Here is a 26,885-nt window from a genome sequence, read left to right as displayed (position 1 = left end):
TCACCTGAGTTTGAATACATTCCTCAGCGAAAGCTAGCTTATGAGCCAAAATAACCAGATCATTAGCCGGAGACATAGGCGGTGGACTGCTACTGCTAGAGGATGCTTCAAACTGTAAAGAACCAACCCCAAAAATCATATTTTTCTTCTTCGGAGCAACCAAATAACAAAACAACAATACAACAATGAACTTGTAAGTTCCATGGAAATCAAAGAAAGACAAACACAAAACTCAAAGAAAGAAAAAGACAACTAATTATACACCACTTGAACAGATAATTTTTGCATCGACAAGAAATTCAAAGTATTTAAAATAGACAAGTATTACCGATGTCTAAATTTTGTTTTTGATATGAATGGGCACCCCACCAGAAGCAGTGCTCTCTCCATTATCACATGTGCAAAGCTAAGATTCCAACTCTTGAATCTTGGACAACACCTCATTGAAGAGAGACTCAGACTTTCCATCCGTAAATGACCCATCAGGATTTCGATGAGTCTCTTCTAGGATGCGTACAAATTCAGGAGTTAACTCACCAGTTATCTCAAACTGAAAAAGAGAAACATAGAGATGATTAGTCACTTATTGATTGTCCATAAGGTCAATGCTGCTGAAAAGAAAGCCAAACACTTACATGTTTTCGAGCACGAGCTTTAAAAGAGGTTTGGCCTAAGCGGTGCTTATAAATGTCGGTGCCATTAGGATCATGATAACGAGCATTATGGCTGTTGGTACTCTTGACTTCTGATTTGAGCAAATATTTAACAAGACCAACCCATACTTGAGGATCAATCCACCGTGGCTTTGCCTCATCACCCTTTAGTTTCCACTTTAACTTCCACCTAAACACTTGATCACACATCCTGTCCTTAAGCTTGTCTTCAAACTCCTTCCTAACTCTATCGTTTATGGAACGGTCCCAATTATATGTTTGCTTCCAAAAAAAAAAAGTTAACTAGTATATGTTTAAAAACGACAAACAAAACATATTGTATAGTAGCAAAACAGATTTGACTTACCGCAAAATATTCATACCAACGGTCTACCACTACAGTCGGCGTCTGTATCCAATTGGCATGAGGCTCTTTGTAATCTCTTTCAAAGATTCTTTGTACAGTAGCCGAAACAGAGAAATATTGGTCAAACCTCCAAACAAAATACAACTTGAGTGAGGAATGATTTGGATTCAAGATGCAACTATCATATTTCAACATGCAACTATCATACTCCTAACTGAAGAAACTAACAAACAAAATACAACTTGAATGAGGAATGATTCGGATTCAAGATGCAACTATCAGATTTCAATCATACTCCTAACTGAATAAACTATCAAACAAAATACAATTTGAATGAGGAATGCTTTAGATTCAACATGCAACTATCAGATTTCAACATGCAACAAGCTCAATTCGGATTCAAAATACAACTTGAATGAGGAATGATTCGGATTCTTACCAGAGAGTTCCTGAAGGTCGACACGGATCTAGCTTTGTTAAACTTCCATGCTCAGGGTTTACTCCCTCCGTTTCAAAATATAAGATGTTTTAGAGAATTTTTTGTTTCATAATATAGGATGTTTTCAAGTTTTTATGCAAATTTTATATTAGTTTAGTATTTTATATTATGCAGTATTGTTTCTAATTGGTTGAACTTGTTAAAAGTAAAAACTTCTTAATCTGCGTGCTTTAGTTAAAACATCCTACATTTTGAAACGGAGGGAGTACCTTTTAGATCTATGCTGGCAAAAGAGACGACGAAGAGACAGTGAAGAGAGGACGAAGAGGGACGGCGAGAGAGACAGTGAAGAGAGGAGGAAGAGAGACGGCAAAGAGAGGAGGAAGAGAGACGGTGACTAGGGTTAGGGAATACATCGGAGAAGAAGAAGATCGAAGAGCTAGAATTAGGATTTGAGTCGCAGAAATAGATTTAGGGTTTGAGCGAGCTCAAACCAACAATCGCCTTGTATATACAGACTTTTTAAGGCCTCGTGAATCCCTCGCAGTATTTGCGAGGGAATAACTAGAATACCTCGCAAATCAGTCGCACAATCGACAAAACCGACCAATAAAACACCCAATTTTGCGAGGGATTAACGAGAACTCATCGCAAATCCCTCGCAAATTGCGACAGAGTAATTAGGAAACTCGCAAATCAGTCGCAACAACCGACAAAACCGACCAATAAAAAAACCTCAACTTTGCGATGGATTTGCGAGGCCCTATACAATATACCTCGCTAATCCCTCGTAAATCCCTCGAAAGCTTATAAATCATTCTTTTAAAATACATTATCCTCAATTACTCAATCAGATTCATTTTCTGAATTATATACTAGACCGTACATTATTCTCAATAGAATCTACTCAATCAAAATATCAAGAAATACACAATGGAAATCAGCTCGTTCAACTTTCTCTTTCAGCTGGTTCAGTAAGTGATACAATCTCTCTTTCATGTTTGTTCCTATGTTTTGGAAAGCTCTTTGTTCGTATGGTTAGTGATTAATGGACTATGGACTCTACATTGTAAATCACTCCTGGTTTATCATTAGATGCATCTTCATTTATATATATTCGATCCGTGTCTCCACGTCAAAGTTTCATTAAACATCTCAAAATGTTGACAAGCCAATATATTCCTTCATCTCAAAAGTTTCTTGTCTCTTTATGTTGGTTAGTAATGATTTTATTTATGGCAAAAGCTCATTGCTTGTATCATCACATCTTGATTTAATATATATATGTGTCTTTTCACGTCAACTTTCTTTAAACATCTTAGCAATTTTCAGCATATGCCAATATATTCCTTAATCTCCAAAGTTTATTGTCTCTTGATGTGGTTAGTAATGCTCTTCTTTAATTTGCCTGTAAAAGATCAAATTGCGACGGAACCGTGAGGAGCTAGCGAAGGATTAGCTAGGAGCTAGCATATGCCAATATATTCCTCGCAGAAATCCGTTGCATATCCCTCGCAAATATATATATATATATATATATATATATATATTCTTTTGCATCTAATTCATTTTCTTAGTGATACAATCTCTATTAGTTTCATGTTTTTCTTATGTTTTGGAAAGTTTATTGTTCATATAGTTGGTGATTACTGGACTATAGACTCTATATTGCAATTGTTGGTCAAAAAACTTTAACACTCGGTCTCATGATCATAATGAAAGTAAATCACATCTTGACATATATATATATCGTGTCTTCACGTCAAAGTTTCTTTAAACATGTCAACATCTTAAAAGTTTTTTTGTCTATTGATGTTTACTGAGAACTTCACTTCAGATTTAAAACTAAACTCAAACCCTAAACCCTTAAAGACCTCACAAATCCCTCGCCGCTTCCTCACAAATTTGCTACGGATAAGACTACTCGCTAATGCGTCCAAATCTACGATAGATTTGCGAGGGAGTATTTTCTCCTCGCAAATCACTCGCAAATTTGCGAGAGATTTTTATCTAGCAAATTTGCGAGGGATTTGCAAGGGTTCTCGTCTTCGTAGCAAATTACCCGCAAATACATAGCAAATTTGCAAGGGCATATATCCGTCGCAGTGATCCGTTGCAATGAGCGTGTTTTCTTGTAGTGTTATTACAGTAACCCAAAATTAGTGATTTAAAGCAAAAGAATTTCCTGCCATAGAAAATAGGTGTATAACATAGAAAAAAAAGCTTGTGCTCTCATGGTAATTTGCTATAAAATTAGTTCATAAATATTAAATGGCTCAAAGGACATGAAACTATATAAAAGGATTGCCATATCACTACATAAATAATATAAAGAAGTTCTATCCCTTTTAATTTTATCTAAACATTACCATACTTATAAAGTTTTTTTTTGTTTTAAAAGTAAAAAATGAATATCAAAAGATTATGTGCATCAAAATATTTACTTTAATCCAAAATTGATTTTCTGGACAAGATATTTTTCCTTGCTTATTCAATTTCTCCTTTTCTTTTATAATAAATATATGTTGTTGATTTATGAATGTACCTATATATAGGTGACACAGTAAAAATATAAAACATGCTCTTGTCAACTTTCAAAATGACTATAATCTCAAATGGTTTAAACTCTTATGGTGACGATACTATGAACATTCATAGTTTTTCTCCCATCAAAACAAGTTCCAACTTTAGGAATTATGAGTCTAAACTTTTGAATCAATGTTCGCTACTTCTGTCTACACAAACCATCATGGTTTATATTCTTCTTCAAATGTCTCTCCATCTTCTTTCGATTTCAATAATTCACATGTGGCTTATGAGATGAGAGAAAACATGGTTTCTACTTTCGGGATGCCTTTCATAACTCGAGTTCCAAATAATGCTCATCTTTCTCAAATCTCCGTCACTCAAACTACTATAAATAGGTATTACAATATTATTCCAACCAATAACCTAAGTACTGTGCAAAATGAATATCATCGTGCCATAAATCCCAACATCTTCAATTCTTCATTTTACCCTCCAAATTATTGGTACAAACAACATAATATCTTGAATCCAACACCTCTCAATACTGTTTTTCCACATCAAACTTTTGTTTATCCAACGCAGTTAGATATCTTTTCTTGTTCACCAAAATGCTACCATGACCAACTTGTCCCCCATCATCAACCACTGAAGAAACGATATAGGTCTACCACATATTTTGAAGAAAATCTTGGAAGTGTTAATTCTGAAGAAAATTGTGAATATGATGGGCGGACACATAGTTTACCATATAAGAAATACGGTCCATATACATGTCCCAAATGTAACAATGTGTTTGAAACTTCACAGAAGTTTGCTGCACATGTATCATCGATTCATTACAAGAATGAGACCATCAATGAAAGATTTAAGAGAGACAACGCGAGGAACAACAAAAGATTATGCAAAGCAAACCAAATGATCCATGAGGAATGTCGTAACATCCAGCCAGAAGAATGGAGGGAATAACAGCAAAATGGAGGGAATAACAACAAAGTAAGCGATCCTGAAGCTTATCAACATCATATGGTTGTTAAAGAAGAACCAACTTGTGATATATTTTATTAATATATTATTTATTTTTGTATAAAAAATTGTGTTACTTTAAACAACAATGACTTATTTCTTTCATACTTTTGACATATCCTCACCTTATTTAATCACTAGGACTGAGGCTCAACATTAGTGCCAGAAAGAAATATTTTTTGGGTATTTTTCGCATTTTCAATGTATGGTTTAATTGTGTTTTGTTAGTATATGTGACACCCCAGTTTCAGAGACTTGCTGAGAAGTTTAAAAGAATTGATTTGGCACTTATATTTTTGGTAAAGCCTTTCGGACGTAGCAAACCGGCCTTTGGATATGAGTGGATCCATGGGATGGGAGTGGATGTGGGGCTACTAAGCGAGGTGGGCCCATGGGCCAGAGTGGATATAGGGCCCACTAAGCAAGGTGATGTCGGAATGTTACAAGTGGTATCAGAGCCGAATCCATACGAGTGTGGAGCCATGAGGGCTCACACCGTCGGGGGTGACAGTTTTGGTGGCAACGTGGATGTTGCGATCTGTTAGTGAGGGTGAATTGTGACATCCTGGTTTCAGAGACTTTCGGAGGGGTTTATAAGAATTAATTTGGCCACCTATGTCACCAAAGTACACTTATCTTTTCAGTCAAGGGTCTTGAGAGAATTTTAGAGTTAAACGCGCTTAAGGTGCAGTAGTTTTAGGATTGGTGACCTTCCGAGAAGTGATTGTCGGAACTATGCGAGTGAGAACAAAACAAAGGAAAAGATCATGTGATGATTTTTAGGTTCGATAAACAAGTTTTTAAAGCCTTCAAGACGTAACTAACCGGCCGTCGGATATGGGTAGACACATAGCCGACAGTTGACGTGGAGCCTACTAAACGAAGTGGGCCTTTGGGCGGGAAGTAGACATAAGGCCCACTATGCAAAATGATGGTCGGGGCGTTACATTATAATTCCAAATTTCCAATAAGTATCATTGCATGCGCAATTATGCAAGTTACCCTATAATAAAAATATAACAAATTATATAATTTTTATTTTTATTGTAAAATAATCAATATCTATCAACCAATATATCTGATATATCATGGTTTTTGTGGTTTTTAACCATGATATTAGGAGTCTTTAGAGTCTTTCTTTGTGTGTTTTAGGTTCTTTGTGAGTCTTTTCAGGTTTTATAGGATTTTGGCATGAAAGGAGCAAAATGGAGAAACTAGAGGGATTTTGGAGCAATTCAGCTAAGGAAGAGAACTTGGAGCCGATCAGAAGTGATGGTGTCGATCGACACCACCCTTGGTATCGATCGACACCACCCTTGGTATCGATCGACACCACCCTTAGTGTCGGTTGACACCCCTGTTTGCCTACTCAAGACCCAAGTTTTGGAAGATTTACAAAAGTTGCATGAAATTTTCCATATTTGCATCATTAGTCCCTGGACGTGTTTTAAGACATATATATAGTATTTTTAGGTTTGAGAAACCCTTAAGCTTTATTTTTCCCTGCAACTTTTGAGAGAGAAAACCCTGAGAGATTTTAGAGAGCTTTTGGAGAGAAGATTCAAGACTCCTTAAGAGAAGATTCAGAACATAACTCCCTTACTTCTTTATTCTCTTTCTTATGCAATTTATTCGGTTATTGATTTGTGTTCTTATAATGATGTCTGAGTAGTATGCTTGTTAGGTTCAGGGTTTTTCACAGGGATTTTATGATTTATTAGATCTGTTTATTTAGGATTCATTATATGTTCTAGATCTTCATCATAGGTTGTTCTTCATATTAATTATTGATTGGCCATCTAGAATTAATAACCTAGGAAAATAAATTGATGTGAGAATATAATTGATTTTTCTGATAAAACCTTTTGATGAGCAAAATTACTTCTTTCAAAAAGAGATTTGATTTAGTAATTTTGTGAACAATTTAAACATGTTTTCAAAGCTGATTTTTAACCTTGAATTTTGCAAAGAGATTTGGATTTTCTGGTTTTAAATTTAGATAATATTTGCAGTAAGAACTGATTTATTTTACAAAAAAGTTTAGAGTTTTAGATCTGATTTTAATTGCTTGAATCCAAATTTATTGATTGATTTAATATTTTGTAATTTCCTGAGAAATTCCCTAGACCTAGCTTTTTGATTCTCTGAAGTTACAACAGTTTTATTTAATATTTTGCATTGTTATTTCAATTCAAATTAATCTGTTTAGCTTAATTATAAAACTCTATAATTTATTGTGTAGACTTGAGTCCTTGTGGAATTCGATCCCTAAGTACTACAGTGATCTCTTAATTTGAGAGAGTAGCTCTAGAGATTAATTTGATATGTTAATTTGAGCATATCAATATCTCTAAAAATATGTAAATACTCTAACATATTATTCATTATAATAACATGAAAATAGAGCCAAATTTTAATATGTGATTGGTCTATGTCAATGTTGAACACATGAAAACTTTAGTTATTAAGGAATTTGTAAAACCAATAGATAGTAGTAGATAAGTCTAAACATGCAAAATTGAATATGTGTTTTTTTTTCCTAATCTAACATTAAAGACGGTCGAGCTTAGTGAAAAATGGGTGTTAACAACATACGAATCTTTATAGTCAATTTTCATGTTTGACGTGAAGAAGCTTTAAATTGTATAAACCCTCTTGAAAAAGCTCTACTCGTGTATGGGGATAAATAAGGAAATGGTTGGATGTTATAGTTGTTAATAGTTGTTCGCGAGGCTGAGAAAGTAAAGATGGCTTATAGCATTAGTGACGAGAGGAGTCGTTGGATTTCTTGCAACAAAAAAATATTTTCTTCTTTTTTTGGGCATATGACAACAAAAGTTCAAAGGATGAAAAATATAATATCATGGCAACAATCCCAAAATAACTAATCAAGATTAATCATTAAGATCAATAGCATGAAAATACAAGGACATTATTATGAATGAAAGCTTAGATCACATTGTTTTGAAATGAAATGTTCTATACATGAAAATCATGGACGAACTCTCGGAGTACTACTAAGCTTTCCTTGCATCCAATACATAAGCATTTGCAAAGAAGCCTTCGGCTGATCCATCGGAACCATGTGGCCAGCATCATGAACCTTCAAAAATATATGAAGGCTAGTTTAGTTGTGTTACATCAATACTAATTTTACTTCATTGGTCGATTTCTAAATAATTGGTTCGTCTGAGCTAATCCTTTGTGGAGAAAAGTTTTTTTTTTACTTCATTGGTTTTTCTGATATACCTTAAGAAAAGTGAGAGGACCGTAATTTTTCAGTAAACCGGTTTCTTTACCATCTACCAAGAATGGTACATTTTTTGCTGATTTGAAATCCTTTTGGCCTGACCAATTCATCTGGTCAACCCACCTAGAGTTTCCTGTATAACCAAGAAAATCAATCAATTTATTGAACTAGGTTGAACAAGAATAAACTGGGAAAGTATGAAAATGTAAAACCATTATGAACCAGAATTGATAGTATAACACAAAATTTTGAACTATAAACCCAGAGAAAAACCATTCTCAGTTCCTAAACCATAAAATTTATATATAAAAAAAATATAGAGACCAAAATTTCTGATCAATCAAAAAACCTAGAGAAAAACCATTATCAGTTCCTAAACCATAAAATTTATATATAAAAAAAAAATATAGAAACCAAAATTTATGAAGCAGAATTGATAGTATAACACAAAATTTTGAACTATAAACCTAGAGAAAAACCATTGTCAGTTCCTAAACCATAAAATTTATATTAAAAAAAAAAAAAACCAAAATTTCTGATCGATCTCACCAAGCCAATTGCAAATGAAATCATATTCTCCGGCATAAATTAGTAGGTTCATTCCATCATTGACAAGATCTGGGATCTTGACCTCAAGATTAATCATCCAATCCTTTGTCATTGCATCATAAACTGTGCTACTACACGACACAAATTCAATGTTTCCAACTCCTAAGGCTTTTCGTACGTTTTCTTTGTTCAAGAATGTTTCCATCTTCGAAAAATCATAACACAGATTTCCAACACATTTCTTCCTCACGTCGTAGTACTGCAAAAAAGAAAAAAGTTAAATCATGTAAAGGAAATATAATATATATATATATATATATATATATATATAAGAAAAATCATTTTGAGGTTTTTAATGCTTACACTTATGCCTGGTTTTACTGCTAATATCGTATTTAAGATGATGTCGCAAACTTCGAAAGCAGATTTACAAGCTAAACCACCATCAAGATCTGATATTGAAAAAGTAAAATATTTTCATAAAAGATCAAAATCTTTTTACTCGAACAGTATATCTAACAAAATTTAGAAGAGTAGCTATATATTGAAATTACTGCATTTTTTTATGAGACTTTGACACTCGACGTAGTCTTGTTTGATACCCTCGTAATCAGATTCCGTAATCATTTTCATTTGCAGTGCATAGTCTCCATACGCAGCATATTGGATTTCCGGATTGGTTAGACCATTACCAATCGCAAAACCCTGATTTAAACCAAAATTAGTCCATAATTTTTAATTTAATTCCTCACATGTGTTTGAATATTAAAACAACACCCTAATGTAAAAAACATAGAAAGGAAAACTCGATTAAAATAATAAATACAAAATTAATAAAATTCTAAATTTCTTAGAAACCTCATGCATCAACTACTAACCTTAAGGTTGATTGGAATTCCTTCCTTCTTTTTGTTTCCACTGTGAACACGTGAAGCGAAAGCCGGAATGTAGTGACCAGCATACGATTCACCGGTAATATAGAAATCATTCTTTGCAAATTTCGGATGCTCTTTGAAAAAAGCCTACCAAAATTCAAAGATACAACCCAAGTCACTACAATTTCAATAAAAATTCTTATAACAAAATGGGAATACCAACAACAATCGAACCTGTAAGAAATCGTAAAGGTCATTGCTTACACCAGCCTCGTCATGCCGGAGATCGCTTTTGTCCGATGTGTAAGAGAAACCAGTTCCAACTGGCTGATCTACGTAGATTAAATTGGATACCTATTAAAACAATATTAAGAAGAAATTTATTTTTTATCTTTTTGTCGTAGATAAACATGTTTCTTGTGTAAGAAAAAAAAAATTTTAATAAACCAGACAAACCTTGTCCCAACCAAAATCATTCCAAGAGAGAGAGAAATCATCAGAGATCTTGAACGGACCATTCTCATAGAACATAGCAACACTGCTACTGCAACCCGGTCCACCTGATAACCAGATCACAACCGGATCGGTACTGCTGTTTCGTGACTCAAAGAAGAAATAGAACATCCTGCGAAACCAAAATAAGCAAACACAACAAAGAAAAAAAAATCAGTTGCGTACATATCTATACTAACTAGTAAGCAAAACATGATTCGAATAAGACTTATTTGAATCGGTTAAAGGTTTTACTTGGCTGATTTTGAATGAGGGAGGCTGTAATAGCCAGCATAGTGGCCAAACTGTTGGACAGAAGGACCCCCAGAAACGTTTTGGACACCAAGTGTCGCTGGAAAATCAATTTGGCTCTCAAAGAGTCTTGGAGCGTCGGGACTACCTTTTGGGATGACATTGACGTCATACATAGGGGTTAGATTGAATGAATTGATGAGCATCTTCGCATTTAGGCTCGACAAACTCGCAGATGATGAGAAACCATATGGATCGTTTAAAATCCTTTTAGAAGTTGAGAGTGAAAAGTGAGAAGATATGAAAATCATGAGGAAAGGGAGAGTAAACGTTCTAGCCTCCATTTTTTTTCTTTGTAGTTTCTCTATGTTGCTTTGTAAGAGAATTGGGGTTTAAGATGTAAAGTATGGTATTTATGGGGAGATGACTTAACCACTGTTGATTGTCCATTGAATTGGGTCAGAGAAAAATAAATGCTAGATATCTTAATAAAAGCGTTTTCTATATTATATGTATTTGGTTTATTAATTATGCCAAACTAATTATTTCACTCAAATTAAAAAGGGTAAGTTTCAAAAGAGTCAAAGTTTTATACAAAAATTAAGAATTATCTAGATTTTAAAGAAAAAACTTAACCAAATAGTATAAAACTATATCTTTAAACTTTAATTTTATACCTTAAAAACTTAATATCTTATGTCACTCAAAAATTGAATTATAAGATCTTTAAATAGTGTAACTCTTAAATCACAAATACTAAACCTCTACCCCTTAAAGCTAAATTTTTAACACTAAAATATAAACAGAATGGTTTATTTCTTTAATTTTAAAAATTTTAGTCTATTTTCAATTAATATTTTTGCCTTTTGTCACTTATAGCTTTTATGTTTGCCACCTAAGGTGGACAAAAAAAAAAGGGTAAAAAACGAAACCAGATGTGAAAAGTGAATTGCAATTTTTTTTTAATGATATCCATTCAATTTTGATACATTGTTTCTCAAAATTTAGATTTATTATCTTTTGTAAATATTCAATTCACTAAAAATAAAGTAAGATAGATGCATGTATATAAATGTATGCACCTAATACTAAACCCACATAATCATTAGATACATAAAAATTTGTAGCTCATATTAAAAGTAATTAATTGATGGGGATTTTAAAAAATACCCCTTTTTCTATGACACTTTTCAAAAATATCCTTTCATGGTGTTTATTTTCAAAAATACATCTTTTAATATATAAAATGATAAAATTATAAACCCTAAACCCCAAATACTAAACCATATTCTTTAAAAACTATACCCTAAATGTAAATTCGGAATCCAAACCTAAAAAAAAAAATCTAAAAATTAATTTAACATAGTGTAATTGTGTAAAAGATGGCAAAAATGAAAATATTCAAAAAAAGGTACATTTTTTTTTTGCATCTAATGTTAAATTACATGCAAAGAAAAATAGCGTTTTTACAACTAGTGTATCGGTTGTTTGAACAAATTTATAGAGTTTACATTAAATTAAGATAGAAACTAGTCTCAGATTCTAGTTTGAAACCAAGCCTGAAGCCCATTGTCGAACCGCCTATCCACTTGTCGTTGAATTGCCAAAAGCTGATCTCGAACCTGGCGATCAATCCACTTGGTTAACTGCTCGGGGGTATTTGGATGCTGACCATGCCGTCTTCCATTCCTTCCTGCCAGATGGTTTATACCGCTAGTTGAAAGGTGTAGCGAGTGAAAAACCTGTCCAAATGATCTAGGTGATTGTCTGCTAAGATGGTGAGGAGTTGGTGCCAGTCGGTTGTGTATCCTGTACGAAACACCCCCTTAGCCGTCGCTTTCCACACTTCTGAAGTAAACCTACAGGCAAAGAACAGATGTGACATGGTTTCAAGACTTTGTTGACAAAGCACACAGGTTCCCGTAGCTCCAATATTCCACCGCAACATTCGATCCCCTGTCGCCAGCTTATCATGAACTGCTAACCAGGTACAAAGTATACTTCGGAGTAGCATGAGGAAACCAAACCGCATGGTACCAGGAAACCTCTGCAGAAGTGCGACGAATATGGTTCTAAGTGTCTACCGTAGAAAAATCCGCTTTGAAGTTACCCGCCTTGCCTTTCCACATAAACAAATCAGCCTCCTCTGTCTGCATCGGTATTGCTAGTGTAATATATCCTCGATGGAGAGGAGGAGTGGGAGACAAGGTCTCCGCGTGCGCCTAACCAACCATGCCTCTGCTACTGTCATTATGCGCCCAATCCCCAAGTCTACAGCTCCCCTATCTCCTGCCACATCTGTTAACCGGCCTAAAGACGACCAAGTATCAAACCAAAAAGAGGTCAGCCATCCATTTCCCACCTCCACTTTACACAGAGTTGTAGCCACCGCTCTATATTTCAGGATCTTCCTCCAAATCCAAGAGCCCACTCCTGTGTTTTCTTTAACCGACCATAATGATCTCCCCTTTAATAAATAACGATCCACCCATTGTACCCATAAGGAGTTGCCACGGGAGAGTATCCACCAAACCAACTTAAGACAACACACATCGTTCGCCTCCTTTAAGCTACAAAGACCAAGCCCTCCCTCCCGCCGTGGCTTGCACACAACGTCCCACGACAACTTAACTTTTTTAGGATTTAAATCAGCCCCGGACCACAAATAAGCAGAGCAAGGTTTTTCCACTTCCCTAAGACAAGCTCGAGGTAATCGAAAAGCACTTAACTAGAAGTTGCAGGCGCTCTATAAAACCGAACTGACCAAATTAAAACGGCCTGCAAAAGAGAGGTATCGAGACGTCCAAGAGTCAATACGCTTGCGTATCTGTTCAAGGAGAGGGGTGTAATCAGCGGTAGTAAAGCCTTTAGTGAGCAGAGGCAAACCCAAGTATCTAACAGGCAGCTCTCCCACCACAAAAGCGAACTGATTCTCTATTAACTGTCGGTCTTCAGCAGTCACACCCGCAAGATATACTGTCGATTTTTCCATACTAATCTTGAGACCCAAAATCTTAGCAAATTGATCAAAAATGGACACAATCCCCTCAATGGATCGTGGCTTCCCATCAGATAGTACCATCAGATCATCAGCAAAGCTTAAGTGTGTCAGATTAAGAGCTTGACACCGTGGATGGTAACCAAAACAGCCTGCTCCAGCGGTGGAGTCTAATAGCTTTGACAAAACATCCATACAATTAAATAACAAACAAATAGGGAGATAGAGAACAGCCTTGCCTTAGTCCTCGATTGCTTTGAAAATACCCCGCTAGCTCACCATTCACTTGAACAGAGATAGATGCAGTTGTTATACATAGTTTGATCCAATGGATAAACTCCTGTGGCAACTGTAAAGCTGAGAGGACATTCAAGAGGAAAGGCCATTGAACTGAGTTGAAAGCTTTGGAAATATCTATCTTTATTGCACAACACTCCGATATTGTCTCTTGATGATAATTCTTAACCAATTCTGTTGCTAACAACAAGTTTTCTATCAACAACCGGTCTTTAACAAAGGCTGATTGATTCCCTGCAATGAAACTAGGCAACACCACCTTCAACCGATTCGCAAGAATTTTTGAAATAACCTTGTATAGAACATTGCAACAAGAAATAGGTTTGTAATCCGTCATTTCCATCGCCTCCAGTCTTTGGTTCACCATTAGATTAAAGTCTTTGATTCACCATTAGATTAAAGTCTTTGATTTTGTCTAAATTTTTTTTTTCTATTTTACTCACACGCTTTTGTTTCTTTTCTCTTGTGTGTTTCAGGTACATGCCTAAGCCTAGCACTAGGAAAAATCCTACTGGACCAGTTGTTAAGCTTACAAACCAAGAGTTAGGACAACTAGAGCGTGATAACACAAAAGCAGCCACATCAGCGAAGATGGCCAATACAATCATATTTAGACCAGATGTGGCTGGAGTTTTGAGGGATCAAGAGGGTCATGTGCACAACGAACAAGGCCAAAAACTTGAAGCTGACGGACGGGTTATTCAGGAAGAACTCGTCGTGGTCGATGAGAATGCAGGTTGCATCGACCGACGCAACGATGGCATCGATCGACGCAACCAGGAAGGCATCGACCGATGCAACATTGCAAAATAAAGGGCATTTTTGAAAAGGAATATGTCAAAAAGGGCATTTATAACAAATTCTCTTAATTGATATGAATAAATGCTAAACTGTTTCATTATCTAAATAGCGTAAACACGAGTTTCATTGTTTCATCCCCTATATATTAATAAACAAATATTCTTGAAAACTATACTAATGTGTCATCGCTAGAGAGCTCCAGCTACAATTTAGCTAATCATTCTCATTAGTTTACATTAATTATAATTCATGCCATTATCTATTACATTGAAAACTATTATATTACTAGATTAAGACCCGTGCTAGAGCACGGGTTGAAATTTATTTTATTTATATTTTAATTTTTATATAAAATATAATTTATATGATTGTTTTTAAAAGTTTTAGTGGCTAAAACATTTGGCAATAAAATCATATGCTAAATATGATGGCTGGAAAAAAGACACATATTTTGTAAGTTTTATATTGCTAATGATTTTAGATAAGTACCTGTGCTATACCATTTTATACAAAATTTTGTATATTTTATAATTTAAAATAAAATTTTAATATATTGTATTAGTTTATGTATGTGAAGTTATTTCAACAATGTATATTCTACATCATGACATGAATGTCATTATAAAACATAATTTTGTAAATTTGGTTTTTAAAAAGCAAGTTATTATATTATGAGTAATTTAATATATTGTTATACTTTTTGTTTTAATATACTTGATATCTTGAAATTTTTTCATACTTTAGTGACATATTATTAGTAAAAGAATAATATTACTAAATATCATAGATCGAACAACTTATATTTGTTTTTAAAAATTCAACTTATGGTATATCCGGAAATAAACTACTTTTTTATTATAATAAATAATATGATAATTTAGTTGTTTCGCAAAATAGACTCATATATAAAAAGGAGAGGTGAAATATAATGATAATTAACAAATTAATATGTATAAAAAGGAGAGGTGAAATATAATGATAATTAATAAATTAATATGTTAATTTAGATGTCAAAAGATTTTGTTTGAGGAATAATTTATTAAAGGAAATTAATATGGTAAGTTAGATGATATCAAATAATTTTTTAAAATATTCTCTTTAAGATTTTCAGAAACAACGTGGTGTAGTAATAAAATCTTCCAAAAATAAATTAAGGTTGCACCCACTATTTAACTTGTAACCAATTAATGTATCAATTGATCTATAACCTATTTGTAACCAACTTTTTAAAATTATATAGTCTACAAAACAACGTTGTGTACTTCCGTTTTATTATAAAGGGGATTCAAACTGTTTATTCATATCAATTAATTAGTTGTGATATGTATCTACAAATTAGTATCAATTTTTTTAATTGTACAAACTATTTAAAAAGTAAACTCAAAAATTTTAAACAAATTATCATAAACTGTAGAAATAAACTCTGTTCGAACTCTTTTTTTGTCTAAAAAGCTAAGCGAAAATTAGATGGCGACTGCGGATCTAGGGTTTTAACTCCATGATCTTGGTGCGATTTCTGGTGAATGATTGGTTTCTTCTCGGGTTTTCAAGGGATTCGGTTGTATGGTATGGGCGAAGATTTGGTTTCGATTGGGTGTTTAAGAATCTAATCTTGCCGCTCGGGTGTCGAGTGGGATGGATGGGGAGATTTGGAGAAGGATTCGGGTTTCACTCATGTTTTTTGATGTCGGGATTCGGATTTCCTATTTCTGTGTTGGTGATTATGTTCTCGCGGATGCGGGGTAAGAGAGGGGATTTGGAGAGAATCGGCTACGGATACGGGGTTTATTCCTTCGATTTGTTCTATTGCCATGGGTGGATATTTGCGGGATCTTTTAGATTTGGGGATTTGGTAAAGCGATTGCAGAGGGTATTGATAAGAATTGAGACCAGTTCTCACGGGTTTATTTGGTTTATTGTTGTGAATACGAACACGGTTTGGAGTTTTATCTCTGTTTGCTTATAAATGGATGCTCTTTCCTTCTTTGGAGAATTCAAACAGACTCGGGAGTTCGAGCAGAGGTACCGGTATGGATGGTTTGGGTGTTTTGGAGAAGGATTCGGGTTTCCATCATGTCTTCTGATTTGGGGATTTGGATCTGCTAATTTAATATTGGATATTACAATCTCGCGGATGAGGGGTAGGAGGTGTGCCTCCGCGAGATTCGGCCACATATACGGTTTAAAACCTCTTGATTTGCTTTATTGTCAGAGCTGGATATTTGCGGGATCTCTTAGATTCGATGATTTGGTGTTGCGATTGCAGAGGGTCTTACTGAGATTTGGGATCAGTTTTTACAGATTGCTTGGGTTATCTGTTGAAGATATGGGATGGCGATACATGTCTCATTGCTCTCGAACGATTTCTCTTTCCTTCTTTGGTGGATTCATACAGATTCGGGAGATTGAGCAGCTGTTCGTTCCTGTTATGGTTGATCCGGTTTGTTTGCCTTTTTAGTCTGGAGATTACTATAAAAGGAGTCAGGGTGTTTTGCTAGTGAGATATCTCTCTTTCATCTCACTTTGCTGGCTTTTCAGTTTGCGGTTCCCACTTTTGTCTTTTATTTGTTTTTGTGCTGTCACTTGGGTAAGGATGACACAAGCGGGGCTTTTGGGCAAGGGGAAGGGTTTCTCGGGTCAGAAGGATAATGAGGCAAGACCGAGGCGCAGAGTAAAGATCTCTTACTTTGATAACTCTGCGCTTATTGCGGGCTATTCGAAGACGGTAGTGGGAAGGTGTTTCAATCCACAGATGCAGGACATGAAAGCTCTGGTGATTATGTTCCCGCGCATTTGGCAGGTCGAAGAGAAGGTTGCCGGTGCTGATCTCGGTTCTCTAAAATTCCAGTTTGACTTTGATGAGGAAGCGGATATCATTGAGGTCTTGTCTATGGAGCCTTTTCATTTTGACTCCTGGATGGTGTCGATGGTGCGATGGACTCCAGTGGTGGATCCCTCTTATCCATCTTCCCTGAAGTTTTGGGTTCGGGTGTCTGATGTCCCTATCCAGTTTTGGGCAGCGCCCACTTTCCGCAATATTGGATCGGAGTTGGGAGTTGTTGAAGCGGTTGATGTTGACCATGGTCGGGTGCAGGTTATGATTGATGGTCGTAACCCTATCTGTTTTGAGCTTGACATTGAGTTCTTTGATGGAGAAGTTACTATTGTCAAGCTTGATTATGAGAAGCTCAATGGGTGGTGCAAGAAATGCTTTAGCTTGTGCCATAATGAAGCTGTCTGTCCAACATCATCTAAAGAGGTGGCTCAAGGTGTCTTGATGGGTAGAGTGGATAAGTCTGAGCAAGCTCAGTATATGAGCTATAAGGGGGCGGTCATGGCTGAGGGGAGGCGAAACACGGGTCAGGCTGGACCCTCCAGAGGAAACAATGGACACCAGTTTGGTGGTTCATGGTCTCGGTATGAGCAGGGTCGAGGAGATTTGTCACGCCAGAAGGGTTCTTCTAAAGGAGCCTCCAGTTCGGGTTCGCAAGACCAGAGGGGGAGGAGTGGGTTAATTCGGGGTTAGTCTCGACAACGGTAGGGTCCTCTGTTGCCCTTGGTGACAGAGGAGGTCAGGGGGCCAGTTTTTGAACAGAGAAAACATCGTCAGGTCAGGAAACTTCTCTTCCAAGAGCCGGCAGTGGAGGCGGTAGAGATGGATCAGGATCCTCAGGTTTTGGGTCATGTCGATGTAGATCAGGGCCTCGTGGAAGAGGGTCAAATTCTTGATGATACAGAAGGTCGTGAGGGGCCTGCTGGATCAACGTTTTAAACGAGGGTGGCTACTGAGGCAGTGGGGGAACCTCCCTTGGTCTCGTTTGAGGCAGATATGGATCAGGATGATCAGTCTACCCTTGGTCCGCATGTTGGTATGAGAGAGGGAACGTTGGTGGAGGAGATTGTTTCTCAGGCTTCAGAAGTTCCACTATACGTGGGGCTGACTGCAAGCACGGTGCCATCGGATTCTCCTGCTGCGAGTGGGAAGGATACGGATTCTGCAATTGGCGTTAGTCATGGGGTCGGTATTGATGCAAAGTTTAAGGGGGAGAATGTGGGAGAGCCAGGGGATGTTGCTGGATTGGTAGAGGCAGAGAGTGATCAGGTTCTTGAAGAGGGTGATGGTGTAAAGACCATGGGTGATAACGTGGATGGTGACCAGCAGGCAGTTGCGGAGTTTCAAGACAATGTGGAGCAAGGAGACAAGGGGAAGAAAGGGAAGGGGGTTCTGGTGCTTAGAGGTGTTTCAACTAAGAAGAGGAATGCTAATATGCTTTTGTCTCCACGAAGACGCCCCTCGCCAATCGGACAGGAATCTGGTGCAACCGGTGTTACTATAAGGACCCAGGATGGGGTGAAAGGCGGTCACGGTGGAGTCAAGCCACCAAAACCAAATATTAGTAAATGAATATTTTAAGTTGGAATTGTCAAGGCCTAGGCAATAAGGCCACTATTGGACATCTCAGAGATTTATGGAACAAGCATAGGCCAGATTTTTTATTTCTTATGGAAACAAAACAATCTTTTTCTCATTTGGAACAATTTGTAGGCCATTTTGGCTATAAAAATTTAAAAACAGTGGAACCCATTGGTTGTAGTGGAGGGTTGGCTTTATTTTATAATAAAGAGGATTTTAATGTTTCAATTTTATTGATATAGAAGCAGTTCATAATGGCAAAGTTTTTAATATAACATTTGTCTATGGAGACCCAGTCCCTAAAAACCGTGATATGGTTTGGGAAAGGTTATTAAGGATAAGCACTAGCCCTGGGCATTCGGATTTTCGGTTCGGATCGGGTTTTTCGGATTTCGGATTTTTCGGATTGGGTTATATAAAATCCGTTTAGAATCTGGTTGTTTATTGGATCGGATCGGTTCGGATTTATTCGCATTCGGATCGGTTTTTAATTTTTTTAAAAAATCCGAACTTAAACCGAAACTGTTATATATGTCATTTGGAAAATAAAATCAATAAGTTGGAGTAGCTCAGCTGGTTATAGAGTGTGTTCCTTAACCTCAAGGTCACAGGTTCGATTCCTTATACTGGTGATTTGACTTTAAATTTTTATCAGCGATCCATTTATAGTTAATGGGCTTCTAATAGGCCCAAAAATAACACCAATTAAACTCAAATGTATAGAAAAATTAAATATGTATTCGGTTTAGCGGATAACCGATCGGATTTCGGTTCGGATCGGTTTATATCCGAAAACCGATTCACTATCAAAAGAAAAACCGATCGGTTTTTACACAGTATCCGAATCCGATCAAAATCGGATTTTTTGGATCGGTTTAATCGGATTTGGTTTATTTGCCCATGGCTAATAAGCACTTTAAGATCAACACCTTGGATGGTTGTGGGAGATTTTAATGAGTTAAAAGAAAACCATGAAAAACAAGGGAGTAAGCTTCGACATGCGGCTTTTTCCGCTCTTTCAACGGGATGATTTAGGATTGCGGTTTTTTGGAGTTCCCATATCTTGGGGACTATTTGTCATGGAGGGGCTGGCAGGATAAGAAGCCAATCCGGTGTCGGTTAGATAGGGCTCTAGGTACTGAAGAGTGGCATGATCAGTTCCCGGATACGGTGACAGAATATCTGCCTATGATCGCCTCGGATCACAAACCCCTGTTGGTAAGTATTGGGGCCAAACGTCCACGTGGGCGTTGGTATTTTATGTTTGATAGGCGTTGGATTGGTAAACCGGACTTAATGGAAGCTATTTCAACGGGTTGGGGGTCTTATTGTGCTCAGGATTCCCATGATTTGGTCACCAAATTAGGGAACTGCAGACGTGCAATTTCTCAGTGGCGGAAAGCCCAGGTTCCATATGGGAGGGAAATGATAGAGGATCTTAAGAATAAGCTGGAAGTGGCACAGGCTGACGATTTGGTTGGGTAGGAGGTCCTTTCGGACCTAACAACCAGATTACATGAGGCGTACAGGGATGAGGAAATTTATTGGTATCTGAAGAGTCGGAACCGATGGATGAGGGTGGGCGACAAAAATACAAAGTATTTTCATGCGCAAACAAAGCAGCGGCAGGCTCGGAATCGAATAGTTGGCATGTATGACAGAAATAATGTTTGGTCTACGAAGGATGATGATATTTGTAACACTGCGGTATCATATTTTGAGGATCTTTTTACTTCGATCTCTCCCAATTCCTTTGCGGAGGCATTAAGTGAGATCGATGGGGTCATAACGGAGGAGATCAATGACCGTTTAACGGCCCCGGTAGCAGAAGCGGAGGTTTGCAAGGTCTTGTTTATAATGCACTGAGATAAAGCTCCAGGACCGGATGGTATGACTGCTCTGTTCTTTCAGAAGGCTTGGGGGGTTGTCAAAGCTGACCTGGTTTCCATAGTTAATAAATTCTTTGAGGAGGGGGTTTTTGATAGGAGTTTAAATCGAACTAATATTTGTCTTATTCCAAAAGTGGCAAAGCCGACCCGGATAGCAGAGTTACGTCCGATTAGTCTATGTAATGTGGGGTACAAGATCATTTCCAAGATCTTGTGCCAACGGTTGAAATTGGTGTTACCAAATCTTGCCTCGGAGACTCAGTCTGCTTTTGTGCCAGGTAGACTAATATCGGATAACATTTTGATTGCCCAAGAGATGTTTCACGGGCTCAGGACAAATCCCTCTTGCAAAGGGAAGTTCATGGCAATTAAAAGGGATATGAGCAAAGCTTATGATAGGGTCGAATGGGGTTTCATTGAGGCTCTGTTATGTAAAATGGGTTTCTCGGATAAATGGGTTTCCTGGATTTTGTTATGTGTGTCCTCGGTTGAATATAAGGTCCTGCTAAATGGTCAACCTAATGGTTTGATCACTCCTAAGCGAGGGTTGCGACAGGGTGATCTTTTATCTCCCTATCTGTTCATTCTCTTTACAGAGGTCCTCATAGCAAATATTCGGAAGGCGGAAAGGGAAAAAAGAATAACTGGGATCAAGGTGGCTAACAAGTGTCCGCCAATCACGTATTTGCTGTTTGCGGATGATACTCTTTTCTGTAGGGTAAATAAAGACCAATGTGGGGTTATTTTGGACATTTTAAAGCAATATGAGGCGGTCTCAGGGCAACAGATTATTCGACAAATCATCCATTCAATTTGGTCACAAGGTAGATGAAGGAGTCAAACGTGAGGTGCAGGAGGTGCTGGGGATTTCGACATTGGGTGGGATGGGGTCGTATTTAGGGATGCCGGAGAGTTTGGGAAGGTCCAAGACGAAAGTATTCTCTTACGTTCGAGACCGTTTACAGAACCGTACAAATGGGTGGATAGCGAAACAACTGTCCAGAGGAGGGAAAGAGGTTATGATAAAGTCTGTCGCCACTGCGGTACCTACTTTTGTTATGTCCTGTTTCCGGCTGCCAAAAACAGTCACATTGAAACTAACTAGTGCGGTGGCGAATTTTTGGTGGTGTTCGGGGCAGTCTGGGGGGATGCATTGGTTAGCTTGGGAGAAGCTATGTGGGAGCAAACATTTGGGGGGTATGGGTTTTAGGAATGTGGATGACTTTAACACGGCCTTATTGGCAAAACAGTTGTGGCGACTGATAGAGGCTCCTGAGTCCCTTTTCGCACGGGTTTTTAAGGGTAGGTACTACAGGAACTCTAATCCTATGGATCCTATTCGTTCTTATTCTCCATCCTATGGGTGGTGAAGTATTGTCTCAGCTATATCTTTGGTCAACAAAGGGCTTATTTTACGGGTTGGCTCTGGTGGTTCCATCTCTGTATGGAATGATCCATGGATTCCAGCTCAATCCCCAAGACCAGCTGTGAGTAAGGGTCCTTTTCAGGACCCTTCTCTGAAAATTTCACATCTTATTGACCGTCAAACTAATTCTTGGCGTCTCGATATGCTCCTTGAGCATTTTTCCGTGGAGGAGGCTGGCTTAATCAGGTTTATACCATTGGGTAGTCCTTAGTCGGTGGACTCGTTGGGTTGGCACTTTACAAAATCTGGAAAGTATTCGGTAAAATCAGTGTATAATTTGGAACGTTCGGCAAAGCAAGGGATGCTTGTGCCTCGCATCGGGCCAGACATTACTCCGCTTCTAGCGGGAGTTTGGCAGGTGGCGTGTCCACCAAAAATACAACACTTCTTGTGGCAAGTATTATCCGGATGTATCTCGGTTTCGGTAAATTTGAGGAGACGGGGCATTGCTTGTGACTCAGGGTGTGTCCGTTGTGGGGCGGATGAGGTAACGGTAAATCATGCTATTTTTCGATGTCCGCCAGCTCGACAGGCCTGGGCTTTGGCTCAGGTACGAGTCGGCCAGGTTTCTTTCGCCATAGAATCTCTTTATGCCAATGTGGATCACTTTTTGGGCTCTGACAACCCGGGGACCCAGATTGCGGCTTTCCCTTGGATTATGTGGTATATTTGGAAGGCCCGAAATGCTCTTGTCTTCGAGAATATTCTAGACAAGCATGAGGATGTTGTTAGGATAGCGGTAGGGGAGTCTACCACATGGTTACAGGCTCAAATAGAGGAGGAAGTAGAGGACCAATCTTTGAGTCCTCGTGTTACTAATGATAGAGGGACAGGGCGAGTAGGGATGCTACCCACTGTTTTTTCGGGTTACCGGTGCTTTGTTGATGGATCATGGAAAATGGGAGGCGATTACACGGGTGCAGGTTGGGTGTGTTCATCCATTTCGGATGGTTCATCGATAAAAGGAGCCACCAATTTCCGTCAGAGTCTTTCCCCTTTGCATGCAGAAGTCGAAGCCTTTGTGTGGGCTATGCGTTGCATGATTGGACATGATTTTCGAGAAGTAGCTTTTTTAACAGATTGTTCAGACTTGGTGAAGATGGTGTCTTCCCCTCAAGACTGGCTGGCTTTCAAGACTTATCTCGATGACATTGATGTGGACAGGGAGGAGTTCACGTCTTTCTCTTTATCTTTTATTCCCAGAAATGCTAATGTTAGTACAGATTCTTTGGCACGCCAAGCGCGTACCTCACCGCAGCATGTTTTATTTGTTAATTCTTTTCCTTCGCTTTGGCTCATGTGAGCTGATCTTTTGTTGTAAAAAAATAAAAATAAAAAAAATATCATAAACTGTAGTCTTGCTTGTATTTGCGATAAGTTGATACAAATTAAAAATGAAAGTTGTAACGGTTGTATGTGATTAATTGTAGCTCATTAATTACACATTAGAAGTCACTAATTGTTGTAGCAAATCAGCAACTACAGAGAGAATATACTTATATGATTGACACAACATTCTTGTGTAATAACTGATTAACAACTAATTACAATTTTTTTTGCATAACTTGTGTTGTAACAAATTTTATAATTAATAAAAAAAATCTAATAAACTACTACACATAAGTTAAAACATATGACATTGAATTTGAAACATTGCTACATATCCTACTATATTAATTGAGAAGTACAAATATAAAACTAACCTTAAAATGTGTAAAAAATTACATTCAATTAAGATTAAATAATTAATTAAATAATTATTAGAAAAACTTAATTAAGATTAAATAATTAATTAAATAAATATTTCTAATTAAAAAAACGAAAATAGGGAAAACATCAAATAAAATAAATTGTAGAAAATTAAATAACAAATCTGTTAGAATCAAATAAAAAAACTAACAGATAAGATTTTTTTTACATGTTAGTTAAATCTTTTTACAAAGATTTCACAAAGGTTTAAATAATTTTACAACTATAGCAAAGATTTCATAAAAGTTTAAATAATTTTATTCATTACATGAAAATGTTTTATTGACAGGTTTTCAATAAACATTTTTAAAATATAAAAATTATAATATAATAAACAAATTTTTAATCACAAACCATTATAAATCACACAATAACAAAATAATTTATTACAAATTTTCATCAAAAAAAAGTTTAGTCCGCGGTTTTCCGCGGGATAGTACCTAGTATAAGTTATAGCATGAAACTTATCGTCTAATTGTTAAAGAGATATTTAAGATTTTTGTGAGCTTGAAGAATGGGAATCTTAGATATCAAATACCTAAGTTAAGATATAGCTAGGTTATATATGTTCAATATGTTTCTCTTTAATTTTTTGGATTTAATTTTGTTTTCATATATTACAGAAATTATATGCCGTAACATAGACTTCACAGTTAGAAAAAAAAAAAAAATATATATATATATATATATATAACTAGACTAGACAAATTTAGTTGTTTTTTTTATCTAAAAGAATGAGTTCCTTCAACATTAAAACTTAATAACATAACCACTCATCTCAAATGATTAAAAAAAAAAAGTAATATTCTCAAAATAATAATCCAAGACAAGAATAAGTTACAAAGTCAAATATCACTCACCACTTAGTAGATACTTAATGATCTTAACTTCTTTAGCTTGTAAAAAATGGTAAGCATTAAATAAAAAATATATATTAATATAAACAACTAAAAACGCAAAAAAGAAAAAAAAAATCAGCGATGATTGCTTTTAAAATGTTAAGATAATTTGTTTTAAAGACCATATTGTCAATTTCGGTTTATATGCTTACACAATTTCGGTTCAGAAGGACCACCGGAGGAAGAGGAGGAGGAAAGTTGAGAGAAAATGAAAAACATGAAGAGGAGAGGGAGAGAAAACGTTTTAGTTGTCATTGTTTTCTTTGTTATGAACACTGGAGAAGATGAAGAAAGTTATGTTCAAGTTTGTATTTGATCTTAGGAATGAAAACAGAGAGTTCACAAGATTTTATAAATGCTTAAGTTGACCGACTCAACCAAACTATTTTGCCGGATATTATAATCCAATACTTTGTAATTCGCTTCTTCTATGATAATTGGATAATTATGGAGCTTTCGGAGTAATGATGGACACTCCACGAGTCAATGCTTTAGGAGTAATGATGGACATTCCACGAGTCAATGTTATAGGAGTAATGATGGTCGATGGATGTTCCACAAGTGTATGTTTTAGGTGTAAATAAGGTTGATTTCCAAAGAAAAATAAGCAAAGCAGTGTGTTCTTATTGACTTTGTTTTCTTTTTTTATTGTTAAGAGCTTTCTAGAGTGTTACTTATGACACAACCATATATATGTTGATAACTGATTTCTTGTCCATCATTTCTTGATCACATGCAAGTTTTAGGAGTAATGATGGAAATTCCACGAGTCTGTGTTTTAGGAGTAACGATGGATGTTCCACAAGTGTATGTTTTAAGTGTATATAAGAGCATGTGCATCGGCGCGATTTTCAATCGTCCCCCGATTTTTGTTTTTTTTTAAAACGAAAAAAAAGCCAAATACCCAAAAAATGCGACATTTTTTTATCGTGTACTTGGAGATGTGGAAGGTTGTGATTGGCGTTGATCTATGGGTAGGGTTAACAATCGACAAAATCCGGAGAGATTAATTTTCGAGTTCTCCCTTCTATCTCGACGGCGACGAAATTTCCTCTTGGATGTCTTCCTCTGTTCCACCGATTTCAAGCCTATCTCCACCTTCTGTGTCTCCCGTAGCTTGTCCGGCGTCTTTGGGTTTGGGTTAACACGGGACGAAATCTCGAGAGGGCTTTTCGAATTCTCCCTTCCATCTCGACAGCGACGGCGACGAAATTCTCTCGTGGATTTCTTCCTCTTTTCCACCGATTTCACGCCTATCTCCAAATTCTTTGTCCTCCGTAGCTTGTCCGGCGTCTTTGGGTAGGGTTAAGACCCGACGAAATCTCGAGAGGAAGTTTTCTAATCCTCCCTTCCATCTCGACGGCGACGAAGGACCACCAATTGCAAGACGATCTCCAACTTCTGTGTCTCTCGAAGCTTGTCCGGCGGTTCAATTGTGCGAAATTTAAGGTATGTCTTCTTCCTCCAATTTGAGATATATATGATTTGCTTCATGGTTAGTCTCTGTGTATAGCTTGTTCATAGCTTTTTGTGTAGGATTATCGATTTAGCAAAAGGTTATTCTCCGGTAGTAACTTAACAAAAGTAGTTGTAACTCATAAAAGTTGAATCCCTTTACCTCAGATTAAGATATGGTAGGGGTGGGCATTTCGGTTTAAGTTCGGGTTCGGTTTGGGTTCGGTTCGGTTTGGTTTATTCGGTTTTGGTAAAACTCTAACAAAACTCAACCGAAGTTAGTTTGGTTTGGTTTGTGTTCGGGTCGGTTTATGTTTGGTTCGGTTCGGTTAGGTTTGGTTTTAGTATAGTTCGGTTTAATTCGGTTTAAAAATCAATTAATGTAACAAAATGAAATTGATTATGGTTTTATAATAGTTAATTAATCAAATAAATTAGAAAATTAAAATTAAATACCTAACATTAACCATAATTAAATCTATATTTATATTTAGTTAATTTATTAGAAATTTAAAATAAAGTAAAATA

General features: G+C 36.7%; 2 protein-coding genes across 2 annotated transcripts; one reads left to right on the top strand and one right to left on the bottom strand.

Annotated features, from left to right (window-relative positions):
- On the top strand, positions 4,178-4,954 carry LOC104772482. The gene has a single exon (XM_019242265.1). The coding sequence runs from the start codon at positions 4,178-4,180 to the stop codon at positions 4,952-4,954; it is 777 nt and encodes a 258-aa protein (XP_019097810.1).
- LOC104770648 (serine carboxypeptidase-like 47) lies at positions 7,893-10,788 on the bottom strand. The gene is made up of 9 exons (XM_010495104.1): positions 10,433-10,788; positions 10,142-10,310; positions 9,920-10,039; positions 9,689-9,832; positions 9,365-9,515; positions 9,174-9,262; positions 8,811-9,069; positions 8,261-8,394; positions 7,893-8,114 (listed from the first exon to the last, which is right to left on the bottom strand). Exons 1-9 carry the CDS (start codon positions 10,771-10,773, stop codon positions 8,004-8,006), a joined length of 1,518 nt encoding a protein of 505 aa, XP_010493406.1. The 5' UTR covers positions 10,774-10,788; the 3' UTR covers positions 7,893-8,003.

This window comes from Camelina sativa, chromosome 20, assembly GCF_000633955.1.
Source record: "Camelina sativa cultivar DH55 chromosome 20, Cs, whole genome shotgun sequence".
NCBI classification, from domain to species: domain Eukaryota; kingdom Viridiplantae; phylum Streptophyta; class Magnoliopsida; order Brassicales; family Brassicaceae; genus Camelina; species Camelina sativa.
The sequence above is the reverse complement of the archived record's forward strand: the minus strand, read 5'-3'. Positions and strand labels throughout refer to the sequence as shown.